General features: G+C 39.3%; 1 protein-coding gene across 3 annotated transcripts in view; it reads right to left on the bottom strand.

Moving 5' to 3' along the window:
• The window catches only part of KIAA0586 (KIAA0586 ortholog), a 123,279-nt gene that overhangs the window by 76,881 nt on the left and 34,307 nt on the right, over positions 1-12,091 (bottom strand). For all 3 annotated transcript variants that reach the window (XM_036257189.1, XM_036257196.1, XM_036257203.1), the window contains exons 16-19: positions 8,657-8,844; positions 2,580-2,690; positions 1,348-1,428; positions 942-1,135 (exon numbers count right to left, since the gene is read on the bottom strand). In XM_036257189.1, coding sequence (XP_036113082.1) covers positions 942-1,135; positions 1,348-1,428; positions 2,580-2,690; positions 8,657-8,844 — 574 coding nt within the window. The remainder of the gene's footprint in view (positions 1-941; positions 1,136-1,347; positions 1,429-2,579; positions 2,691-8,656; positions 8,845-12,091) is intronic.

Genomic DNA, 12,091 nt, shown 5'->3' with positions numbered 1-12,091 from the left:
AAAAAAATACAATAAAAACTTATTTTTTAAAAAATAGAGTTCCGCCCTGGCCGGTTTTGCTCAGCGGTTAGAGCATCGGCCTGCGGTCCAGAGAGACCCGGGTTCAGTTCTCGCTAAGGGCACGTGCCTCGGTTGCAGTTTGTCCCTGGCCCTGGTTGGGTTGTACAGGTGGCAACCACTTGATGTGTCCCTTTCACGTCGATGTTTCTCTCTCTCTCTCTCCCTCCCACTCTATCTGAACAAGAAATGGAAAAATGTCCTCGGGTGAGGATTAAAAAAAAAAAAATAGAGTTCCTAAGTTTATGTAAGTAACAAACAAAACAGTGCCTTGTCTGTAATAAGCACTATACCTGCTAAGTAATCTATGGCCTAGTGGCAGAACTGTAATTATTTTCTTAGGATAGATTTCTGGAAGTGAATCACTGGACTGAAGAACATGTACATTTCTAAGGCTTTGTTACTTAACAACAGCCTCTTTTGCCATAATAGACAGTCTAAATACAAATATTCAAGGACAGAAATAATACCTCCAACAATTAGTTAAAGACTAAATACTACATCAAACAGTTTCCTGTGCCCTGGCCGGTTTGGCTTGGCGGTTAGAGTGTTGGCCCATGGACCAGAGAGTCCTGGGTTCGGTTCCCACTAAGGGCATGTACCTTGGTTGCTGTCTGTCCCCGGCCCCGGTTGGAGTCGTGTGGGTGGCAGTCACTCGATGTGTCTCTCTCACATCGATGTTTCTCTCTCTCTCTCCCACTCTATCTGAAGATAAATGCAAAAATGTCCTCAGGTGAGGAAAAAAAAAGTTTCCTGTGACTATAGCAAAGGAAAGAAATTTAATAAATGAAAGGAGACAAGAAAGATTTTCAACCTAAACTCAATACTTTCCATTAATGTTTGCGACTACAATTCTGTTAACATCAACATCACTGTAAACTCACCACTGAATTAAACTATTTTCCAATGTTTCTTTTCTCTGAATTACTTGATCCAGAATATCAGCAGTGGGCTGTAAAGCAGAAGCAACTGGTGGAAACGGAGGACCATTATATTTTGTAGAAGCAACTTTAACACTTCTATTAAACTCCAAAATTGGTTCAGAATATTCTGGAATTTCATCACATTTTTCCTCTTCCTGGTAATAATAAAAACAAAACTATTATATTCATATGTCTGTTCAACATTTTCTGAGTGACAAGTATAGGTAGAGAACTTATGTAGATGAACTAACCAACACTTCTAAATTAATCAACAGCATTTCAATTAGATTGATCACGTTATTTATAATATACACATTTGTCTATCATATGGAAAAATACTGGTAGAAAATGGTTTCTAAGATGTTACCTGTATAACATCAATTACTTCATCAAAGTCAGTTCCTGGAAACTTCATCTCTTCTTCATCCACCTTCATTAATTCTGGAGTCTAAGAAAGCATTTTCAAAAAGTTTTTGTTGTGCTTAAGGTCTTTTTAATTTATACATTATTTATCATATTTCTACCAATAGTATAAGCTTGTAATACATTGTCCTATTTTTTAATTTCAATGTCCTATTCAGGATTTATTTCATTAGCAAATGAAATCCAAGACACTCCCAAAGTCATTGGGTTCTCATTTCTATAGTGATAAAAATTTAAATATAAGTTTGTCGAGGACTCTATCCACAATGCAGCTTAAGTCAAGCTGATAGGATTGTGATTTCTCTCCTAGAGTTAAGATAAAGTGTTCATATGTGTAGATATGTAAGTATACACATACAAATTCACAGAAAGACATATGCAGAATTAAATAATTCAGAATGATAAATAAAATAGTTATTTTACAAATTTAGCCTCCAGACCCTCACTGTAAGTAATCCAGTTACCTAAAACCACAATAGTCTCTTCCTGAAAGCAGAATGATAAACAGTCCGAAATTATTATTTCTAATCATATATGTTTTAATAAATTTCTGGTGAAAAAAACTACTGTTAAAAATTAAATTAGGCACAAATGCATTTGGGGTCAGCTCTATTTACTATTATTTCTGATTATGAAAAATTGTTGGTTTTCTTCCTCTCCTTAACTGTATCCTTGAGGACCAAATTTGCATACAATAGATGAAAATATGAAAAATTACAGTGCTATTTTGATGTGTAGTAGAGTTAGAACTTCATTACTCAGTAGCAAATAAATACTAAAAAGAAATGCATATTTGTGTACTATGTCAATAAATAGTATAATGACAAAGTAACATCCCAAAACATAAACTCTAATTATCACTATAAAATTCACATTCAGAAAACTATATTTAATTCCCATTTAAGATTGAGATTCTTCTCCAAAGAGATCAAAATTCTTTCTTCACATATGACAGTCTAACAAATTAAGTGACCAAAAAGTTACACTGAGGATTATCACTTTCAAGTGTTTATAAATGTAAGAACCTTAAAGTTTCAGATTCATTATGAATCTTCTCCTTAAAACCTAAATTATTATAAATGAATTATAATTATGATGACAGACTTTGCAGGGAAAAACATTAGTTAAATCTATGAGACATTACTCAAAACTATAAAGTAGATTTCTAAACAATACCCGAATCCAGGTGTTCAGAGGAGGAGGAGATGCTTGACTGGGACTAGTAAGAGATGGACTGACATCAATGCTGCCATTTGAAATGCTGTCAATATCTACATTGGGTAATACCTAAAACAGAACACATCATCTAGCTTTTTCCGTTCATTTTGACTCAAATATTTGTTCATGTATATATCAATAACATATATTTAACTTTTTATTGCAAAGTAAATGGGAAACAATTTTTTAATTATGAAAAGATAATTTATAGCCCTGGCCAGTTTGCCTCAGCGGTTGGAGCGTAAGCCCACAGACCAGAGAGTCCAGGGTTCGGTTCCCGCTAAGGGCATGTACCTTGGTTGCAGTTTGTCCCCAGCCCCAGTTCAGGTTGTGTGGGTGGAAACCACTCGATGTGTCTCTCTCATGTCGATGTTTCTCTCTGTCTCTTCCTCCCTCTCACCCTCCCACTGTATCTGAAGATTAAATGCAAAAATGTCCTCAGGTGAGAATAAAAAAAAAAAAAAAAAAAGATAATTTACAAAAGTTAGAAAATAAGGGGGAGCCCTGGCTGGTTTGGCTCAGCAGTTAAAGCATCAGCCTGCGGTCCAGAGAGACCCAGGTTCGGTTCCCGCTAAGGGCATGTACCTCGGTTGCAGTTTGTCCCTGGCCCTGGTTGGTTGTGCGGGTGGCAGCCACTCGATGTGTCTCTTTCACGTCGATGTCTCTCTCTCTCTCTCTCTCTCTCTCTCTCTCTCTCTCTCTCTCTCTCCCTCCCACTCTATCTGAATTAAAAAAAAAGAAAATAAGGGGGAATACACAAAATCCTACTATCTTAAGAAAACTGCATTTTCATTATTTCCTTTATCTTTTTACTATTCACTTACACATAGCTAAAATATAAAATAATTTCCTTCCTGATTTTTCAACATAATTAGATCATAATCTTATCATACTTCCATATAGACTTCATAATTACATTTTTTAACTTATCTTTACTGCTGAATGTATGACAGATGTTTCCCCCCTTTTTTCCCCCATTGACCCCCTCTCCTCCCCAATCCTGCCCATCTCCAGCCTTCCCCACACTACTGTCGGTGTCCATTGGCATATATGGACAGAAGTTCTTTGGTTTATGTCATTCCACCCTCCCTCCCCGCATCCTTTTGAGGTTCATCAGTCTAACAACCAATTTGTACTTCTTAATTCCTTCATCCTTTTCACCCATCCACCCAGCCGCCGCCCATCTGGGAAACAACAAAAAGTTCTCTGTGTCTATGAATCTGTTTCTGTTCTGCTTGCTCATTTTGTTTGTAGTTTCAATTGTTGATAGATATGTATTAATTGCCATTTTATTGTTCATATTTTTGTTCTTCTTCTCCTTGAAGGAGACCCTTCAACATTTCATATAAGACTGGTTTAGTGGTGATGAACTCCTTTAGCTTTTTCTCGTCTGGGAAACTCTTTATATGACCATCGATTCTAAATGATAGCTTTGCAGGACAGAGTAATCTTGGTTGTAGGTCATTGCTTCTCATCACCTTGAATATCTCTTGCCACTCCTTTCTGGCCTGCAAAGTTTCTTTTGAGAAATCAGCTGACAGTCTATGGGAGCTGCTTTTCTCTTGCTACTTTTAAGATTCTCTCTTTGTATTTAAACTTTGGCATTTTGATGATGATGTGTCTTGGTGGACCTCTTGGGTTCCTATTGTTTGGGACTCTCTGTGCTTCCTAGACTTGTATGTCCTTCACCAAGGTAGGGAAGTTTTCTGTCATTATTGTTTCAAATAGGTTTTCAATTTCTTGTTCTCTCTCTTCTTCTGGCACCCCTATGATGCGAATATTGGCACGCTTGAAGTTGTCCCAGAGGCTCCTTACACTATTCTCATTTTTTAAAAATTCTTTTTTCTCTTTGCTGTTCTGACTGGGTGTTTTTTGTTTCCTTATATTGCAAATCAATGGTTTGCTTCTTGGCTTTACCTACTCTACTAATTATTCTTTATTTCAGTTAGTGCCTCCTTCATTTTTGTCTGGTCCTTTTTGATGTTGTTTATGTTCTCACTAAGTTCCCTGGAGGTCTCCTGAAGTTCCTTGAAGGTCTCCATAAGTTCTTTGAATGTCTCACCAAGTTCCTTGAGCAAACTTAATAACCTGTGTTTTGAACTCTGCATCTGATTTATTGCTTATCTCCATTTTGTTCAATTCTTTTTCTGTAGTTTTGTTCTTTTCTTTCATTTGAGACATGTTTCTTTGTCTCCTCATTTTGGCTGCCTCCCTGTGATTGTTTCTATGTATTAGGTAGAGTTGCTATGTCTCTTAGGCTTCATGGGGCGGCCTATTACTGTGGGTGTCCTGTAGGATCTATTGGCAAAGCCTTCCTGATCACCCCAGCTGGACCCTCGAGGTGCACCCCTAGTATGGACTGTATACCATTCTGTTGTAATTGAGTCTTGATTGTTGTTGGCACATCAACAGGAGGAATTTACTCAGGCTTATCAGCTGCAAGGGCTGGTTGTGCCCACTGCCCACTGACCCCTGACTACCTTGGAGGATCAGCTGTGTAGGGGCCAAACACACAGAGCAAGACTTACTTCATCAGGACTCTGGTACCCACTGAGTCCGCTCATTGAGTGTGTCACTTGTGGAGGTGGTTGGGTGGTGCTGCTTCGATCTGGTCGGAAGCTGTCCACTGGGGGTGCTGGCTCTAGGGCAAGGTCAGCCACTGCCAGTGTTCTAGCTGGGGCTACCCGTCATAAGCTACAAAGTGATCTGCAGATGGCTGCTTCTTGAGCTGGGCTTGGAGAAAACACCAAGTTGTGAACCTAGGCTGGTTGCTTCTAATGCCAGGCCTGGGGCCACTTGATGAGAGGTAGAGGGCTCGCTGAGACCAGATGGTACTTATTTGAGAGAATTTAGGAGACCCTGAAGCAGGATCCAAGACAGACCAATACTACAGTAAAGCCTTTGGATACAGGTTGGGGGCCTGAAAGTTGGGTATGGCGGGAGCTTGGAATCACCAGGGCGGGGCAAACAGTGTGAGCCAGGTTGCTGGAGTCCCAGATATGGCAGCCATGTGTCACCCCAGGGAAGGGCTCACCAAAGGAACATTAGCCTCCACAAGCACATCTGTACAGGAGAAAGCCACCTCTCCAGCCCTCATCCCAAGGCCAAACAGCTCAGTTCTTCCCTGTATGTCTCTGGTGCCTCTCAAGCTGCATCCCCTCCAAGCTTAGAGGAAGCAAGTCCAAGTAAGTCCGTGCAAAGGACCTTTAAGAACTGCCTGGGGCTCCAGCAGCCTCAGCCTCCCTCAGTCTCAGTTCCCGCTGGTTTTTCCAGACAGAAGTTATAGGGACTTCTCTTCCTGGCATTAGGAACCCTGAGCTGGGCACCTGGTGTGGGACGAGGACCCCTCACTCCTCAAGGAGAACCTTCCCAGCTGAGGTATCCTCCTGATTTTTTTTTTTTATCCTCACCCAAGGATATTTTTGCATTTATCCTCAGAGCGGGAGGGAGAGAGTGAGGAAGAGAGAGAAACATCAATGTGAGAGAGACACATCATGGGGTTGCCATCCACACGACCCCAACCTGGGCCGGGGACAAACCACAAGTCCCCAATCAAGGTACGTGCCCTTAACAGGAACTGAACCCAGGTCTCTCTGGTCCATGGGCTGATGCTCTAACCACTGAGCAAAACCAGCCAGGGCTATCCTCCTGATTTTTATCCACCACATATGGGTGTGGGACCAGCCTGTCCTTGCCTCCGCCCTTTCTACCAGACTCAATGTAGCTGCTTCTTTAATTTCATAGTTGTAGGACTTCCATTCAGCTTGATGTCAGGTGGTTCTGAATGATGGTTGTGTTGTAGTTTAGTTGTAATTTTGATGTGGTTCCATAATTACACTTTAAATGACTGTATAATATTTCAACAAATATACATGCCTTAATTATATAATCATTTTTCTGTTGGTAAACATTTAGGATATTCCTAATATTTCCACTATTATATGTTTAAATCACTACAAAAAACTTCTTCATATATATATATATATAGGGTTTATTTCCTTAAATTTTTAATTATATTAGATAGGCAGATACTAAATTAAATTCTGGAACCACAGTGCACGAATATTTAAGATTCTTGATAATTACTGCCAAAATGTTATCCAAATGAGCTCTATTTACATGATCAAAAAATATCATCAATTAAAAGTTTTATCCAACCTTCAACCAAATTAGATCATTGTTTTGGCAATAACAGTTTTTAAGTGGAAGTATATTATTTTATTATTGTATTATCTGGAGAACTAGCAAGATTTAAATTACTCATTTTCCTTATTTATAAACATATAATGTCTTTCTTCTTTAGAGACATTCATGTTCTTTGAATATTTCTGGATTTGCATCTATGTTCTTATTAATTTATGGAGGTTTTATATTTTTAAATTAATCATTTCTAGCATATTCCTTTCATACGTTCTTACTTTATGTGGTTGTCCTTTTTATTTAGGAACTTTTTACATATTTAAGTTTTAGATTTTACAGATTCAAATCTATTTTGATATCCTATCTAAGTTTTCTTGTCTCATATTCAGACTTAGCTTCTGCTTTGATAAAGATTCCATACAATTATCTTCTAATTCTTCTATATTTTTATATTTTGTAGTTACACAATGGCCTATTGCCTGCTTGGAATTCATTTGCTATATACAGTAGGAGTTTTAGAGTCTAAAACTGACCTATTTTCCGCATTGTTAACCAATTGTAACATACATGATTTCATTCACAAGAATCCTATTTCCCGCCCTAGCTGGTTGCACAGTGGTTAGAGCATCAGCCTGCGGTGCAGAGAGACCTGGGTTCGGTTCCCGCTAGGAACATGTACCTCAGTTGCAGTTTGTCCCCGGCCCTGGTTGGGTCATGCGGGTGGCAACCACTTGATGTGTCCCTTTCACGTCAATGTTTCTCTCTCTCCCTCCCACTCTATCTGAACAAAAAATGGAAAAATGTCCTCAGGTGAGGATAAAACAAACAAACAAAAAAAGAATCCTATTTCCCACTGATTTATTCAACACATATTACATTGTTTTAAATAACCAACACAATTTCTGAAATACTTTTTTATACAGGACCAGTACTATAACACTTTAACTTTTCTAAACCCTTTGTTCCTTCAAATATCAAAATGATCCTAAAGTTCAAGTTAAAAGCAATGTTTTTTTCATTACAATTGCACTTAATTTATACATATAAGGAAGAACTGACTACTTGAATATTTAATCTTCACACATTAAGTCCTTTCTCCATTCAAGTCTTTGTATATATGCCTGTATAAAGATTGAAATATTAGTTATATAAGTCACAAACACTGTATTTTTCAAATTAGTTATATTTTATTCAACTGTTCCCTTTAGAATATCATCAAGCCACCTGGATATGAGTCTTTGGCTTAGAAAAGGTAGCTTAAAGCATGAAAAGCAAGGATAGAGACATTACATTAAAACCATAGTTTTAAAGAACAAAAGACCCATGAAGAAAGCAAAGTTTTTATGAAGAAATATTATAGATTTTAAGTACTAAAGTTAAGCCAAAGATTTTATTTTATTTGCTTAATCCTCACCTGAGGATATTTTTCCCTTTTAGAGTGGAAGGGATGGAGGGAGAGAGAGAGAAACATCAATGTGAGAGAGACACATCTTTTGGTTGCCGCCTGCACAACCCCAACTGGGGCTGAGACTGAACCAGCAACTCAGGTACATGCCCTTAAGAGGGAACTGAATCCTTGACCCTTTGGTCTGAGAACTGATGCTCTAACAGCTGAACCAAACCAGCCAGGGCAGATTTAAAAAACATTTTTTTCTTTATTGATTTTAGAGAGAGGAAAGGAGAGGGAGAGAGAGAGAAACATCGATAAGATAGAACAGACTGGCTGCCTCCTGCATGCCCCCCACTGGTGATTAGGCCTATAACAGGGCATGGGCTCTGACTGGGAATCAAACCAGCGACCTCTTGGTGCATGGCTGACACTCAACCACTGAGCCAGACCAGCCGGGCAGATTTTATTTTTTCTAAAACACTTCTGTTTATGCGCCTTGGCATACCTGTACAGTAAGCTGAGGAGGATCCTTTTTTTCTGACTTCATTTCTACAACTGCTATGTTTGGTTTCTTTATTCCAGTTCCTGTTTTTCGAGTTGATGGAGGAATAGAAGTAGTCACTGTTACAGGGTGCGGCTTGTTTACAATTACTCCAGCAGGTGGCATGGAATCACTATTACTTTGGGTTTGTCCTAAAAAGTTTGGGGGAGAAAATGAGTCAACCATTTCAGAAATAAAGAAAAAATTCTAATACACAACCTAGACCTTTATGGCTGAATTCACCTATGAAAGAAAAGCACCATATGCAATCAACTTTTCCCTCTAGCATCACCATTGCCAACAAACTGTGTCATCCTTTACACTTACTTGGTACTAATGTGTACTAAACACTTCACATGCACTACCTAATTTAACCTTCAAAATAAACCTACAAGGTATTAATATAATCTGCATTTTACTGGGGAGGAAACAGAGGTTTAGAAATATAATTTGCCAAAGGTCATACTGTTTGTAAGTGCCAAAGCCAAGAATAAAGTATATTTCATTTATTGCATTATTTTCACCAAGATGTCCCCGGTTCAATTCCCAGTCAGGACACATGGCCGGGTTGTGGGCCAGATCCTCAGTGGGGAGCGTGCGGGAGGTGGCCGGTTGATGTTCTCTCCCACTGATGTTTCTATCTCTCTCTCCCCTCTCTCTAAAATCAATAAAAAGGAAAGAAAAAATTTTTAATTAAAAAAAAAAGTTAATTTATTGCATTACTTTTATTCTCAAATCTTCATAGAGCAACAATGGACAGAAATAAAACCAACAACAAAATACTAATATTTGACCACTAATAAACAGCATGTAGGCCAAGTATTTGATGATTATCATAGCTGTCCAAAACATGTTAGCTTTCAGTTCAAAAGTTCTACTTGTTATGGCACAGAGCACTCATTAAAAACACAGACTCTAAATAAAGCCAAACCACCTGGATTTGAATCTTGGCTCCACTCAATGTATGTAACCTTTGACAAATTACTGAACTCCTCTGTGCCTTCGATTCTTCATCTATAAAACTGGTACATTACTGTGTGTTTTATAGAGTGGATTAAATAAGTTAATATATGTAAAGTGCTTAGATCTGTACTTGGAACACAGTAAAAACTTTTTTTTCTTTTCTTTTTTTTTTTTTTTTAATCTTTATTCTTGAAGGTATTATAGATGTTTCTCATTTTTCCCCCATTAACCACCTCCTCCCTACTCCCTGCCCACTCCCACCCTTTCCCACACTATTGTCTGTGTCCATTGGTTATGCATATAAGTTCTTTGGTTTATTTCTTCCCACCCACCCACCCTCTAACCCCTTTCCCTTTGAGGTTTACAGTCTAGCAACGAATTTGTATTTTTTAATCACTTCACCTTTTTCTCATTCCCCCAAGCCCCTCCCATCTGGCAACCAACAAAATGTTCTCTGTATCTTTGAGAATGTTTCTGTTCTGCCTGTTCATTTTGTTTGTAGATTCAATTGTCGATAGATATGTATTCATTGCCATTTTGTTTGTTCATATTTTTTATCAAAAGACCCTTCATCATTTCATACAATAATGGTTTGGTGGTGATGAACTCCTTTAACTTTTTCTTATCTGGGAAACTCTTTATATGGCCATCGATTCTAAATGACCGCTTTGCAGGATAGAGTAATCTTGGTTATAGGTTCTTGCTTTTCATCACTCTGAATATTTCTTGCTACTCCCTTCTGGCCTGAAAAGTTTCTTTTGAGAAATCAGCTGACAGTCTAATGGGAACTCCCTTGTAGGTAACTAAATGCTTTTCTCTTGCTGCTTTTAAGATTCTCTCTTTGTCTTGAACCTTTTGCATTTTGATGATGATGTGTCTTGGTGTGGGTCTCTTGGGGTTCATCTTGTTTGGAACTCTCTGTGCTTCCTGGACTCGTATGTCTATTTCCTTCACCAAGTTAGGGAAGTTTTCTGTCATTATTATTTCAAATAGGTTTTCAATTTCTTGTTCTCTCTCTTCTCCTTCTAGCACTCCCAAGATGCGAATATTGGCACGCTTGAAGTTGTCCCAGAGGCTCCTTACACCATCCTCATTTATTTGGATTCTTTTTTCTTTTTGCTGTTCTGATGGGTGTTTTTTGCTTCCTTATATTCCAAATTGATGGTTTGCTTCTTGGCTTTACCTACTCTACTACTGAATCTGTGTAAATTATTCTTTATTTCAGTTAGTGCCTCCTTCATTTCTGACTGTGCATCCTCATTTCTGACTGGTCCTTTTTTATGCTCTTGAGGCCCTCACTAAGTTCACTGAGGTTCTCACTAAGTTCACTGAGCATCCTTATAAGCAGTATTTTGAACTCAACATCTGTTAGGTTGCTTATCTCCATTTCACTTAGTTCTTTTCCTGAGGTATTGTTCTGTTCTTTCATTTGGGACCTGTTTCTCTGTCTCCTTATTTTGGCTGCCTCCCTGTGTTTGTTTCTGTGTATTACTTAACGAGAGGTATGGGGCTATCTGAGACCAGATGCTGCTTATTTGAAAGAATTTAGGAAAACCTGAAGCAGAATCCAAGACAGGCCAATCCTATGGTAAAGCAACTGGCAACAGCTTGGGTGGGTTTGAAAGTTGCGTGGGGCAGGGCCTCAGGGAATCACCAGGGCAGGGCAACCAGTGTGATCCAGGTTGCTGGAGTCCCAGATATGGCAGCTGTCTGGCACCCCAGGGAAGGGCTCACTAAAAGAACAAAGGCCTTTTAGACAGCACGTTTGTCCCGGAGAAAGCCTCCTCTCCAGCCCTTGCTCCAATGCCAAACAGCTCGGTTCTTCCCTGTATCTCTCTGGTGCCCCTTGAGCTGTCTCCCCTCTAAGCTTAGAGGGAGGGAGTCCGATAAGTCCGTGCACAGGCCCTTTAAGGAGCTGCCTAGGGCTCCAGCCGCCTCAGCCTCCCTGAGCCTCAGTTCCCGCTGTTTTTTCCAGCCAGAAGTTATGGGGATTCTCTTCCTGGCACTGAACCCTGAGCGGGGCACCTGATGTGGGACGGGGACCCATCAGTACTCAGGGAGGACCTTTCCAGCTGAGGTGACCTCCTGATTTTTATCCGCCACACGTGGGTGTGGGAACAGCCCCTCTGCCTCCGCCCCTCCTACCAGTCTCGATGTGGCTGCTTCTTTAATTCCGTAGTTGTAGGACTTCCATTCAGCTTGATTTCAGGCGGTTTTGAATGATGGTTGTTCTGTAGTTTAGCTGTAACTTTGACGTGGTTGTGGGAGGACACGATACCGTGTTTACCTACACTGCCATCTTGTCCAAAAGTTCTAAAAACTTTTTAAGTATTAGCTATTATACTAGTAGAAGGTATGTTTAAACAGACATTAGCCACCAAGTGGACATGCCATTAATCCATAATATCAAAAACAGAAAATTCTCTCATGTTGAGA

This window comes from Molossus molossus, unplaced genomic scaffold (genome assembly GCF_014108415.1).
Source record: "Molossus molossus isolate mMolMol1 unplaced genomic scaffold, mMolMol1.p scaffold_m16_p_1, whole genome shotgun sequence".
Lineage (NCBI taxonomy): Eukaryota > Metazoa > Chordata > Mammalia > Chiroptera > Molossidae > Molossus > Molossus molossus.
This window is presented reverse-complemented; position numbering and strand designations above follow the sequence as displayed.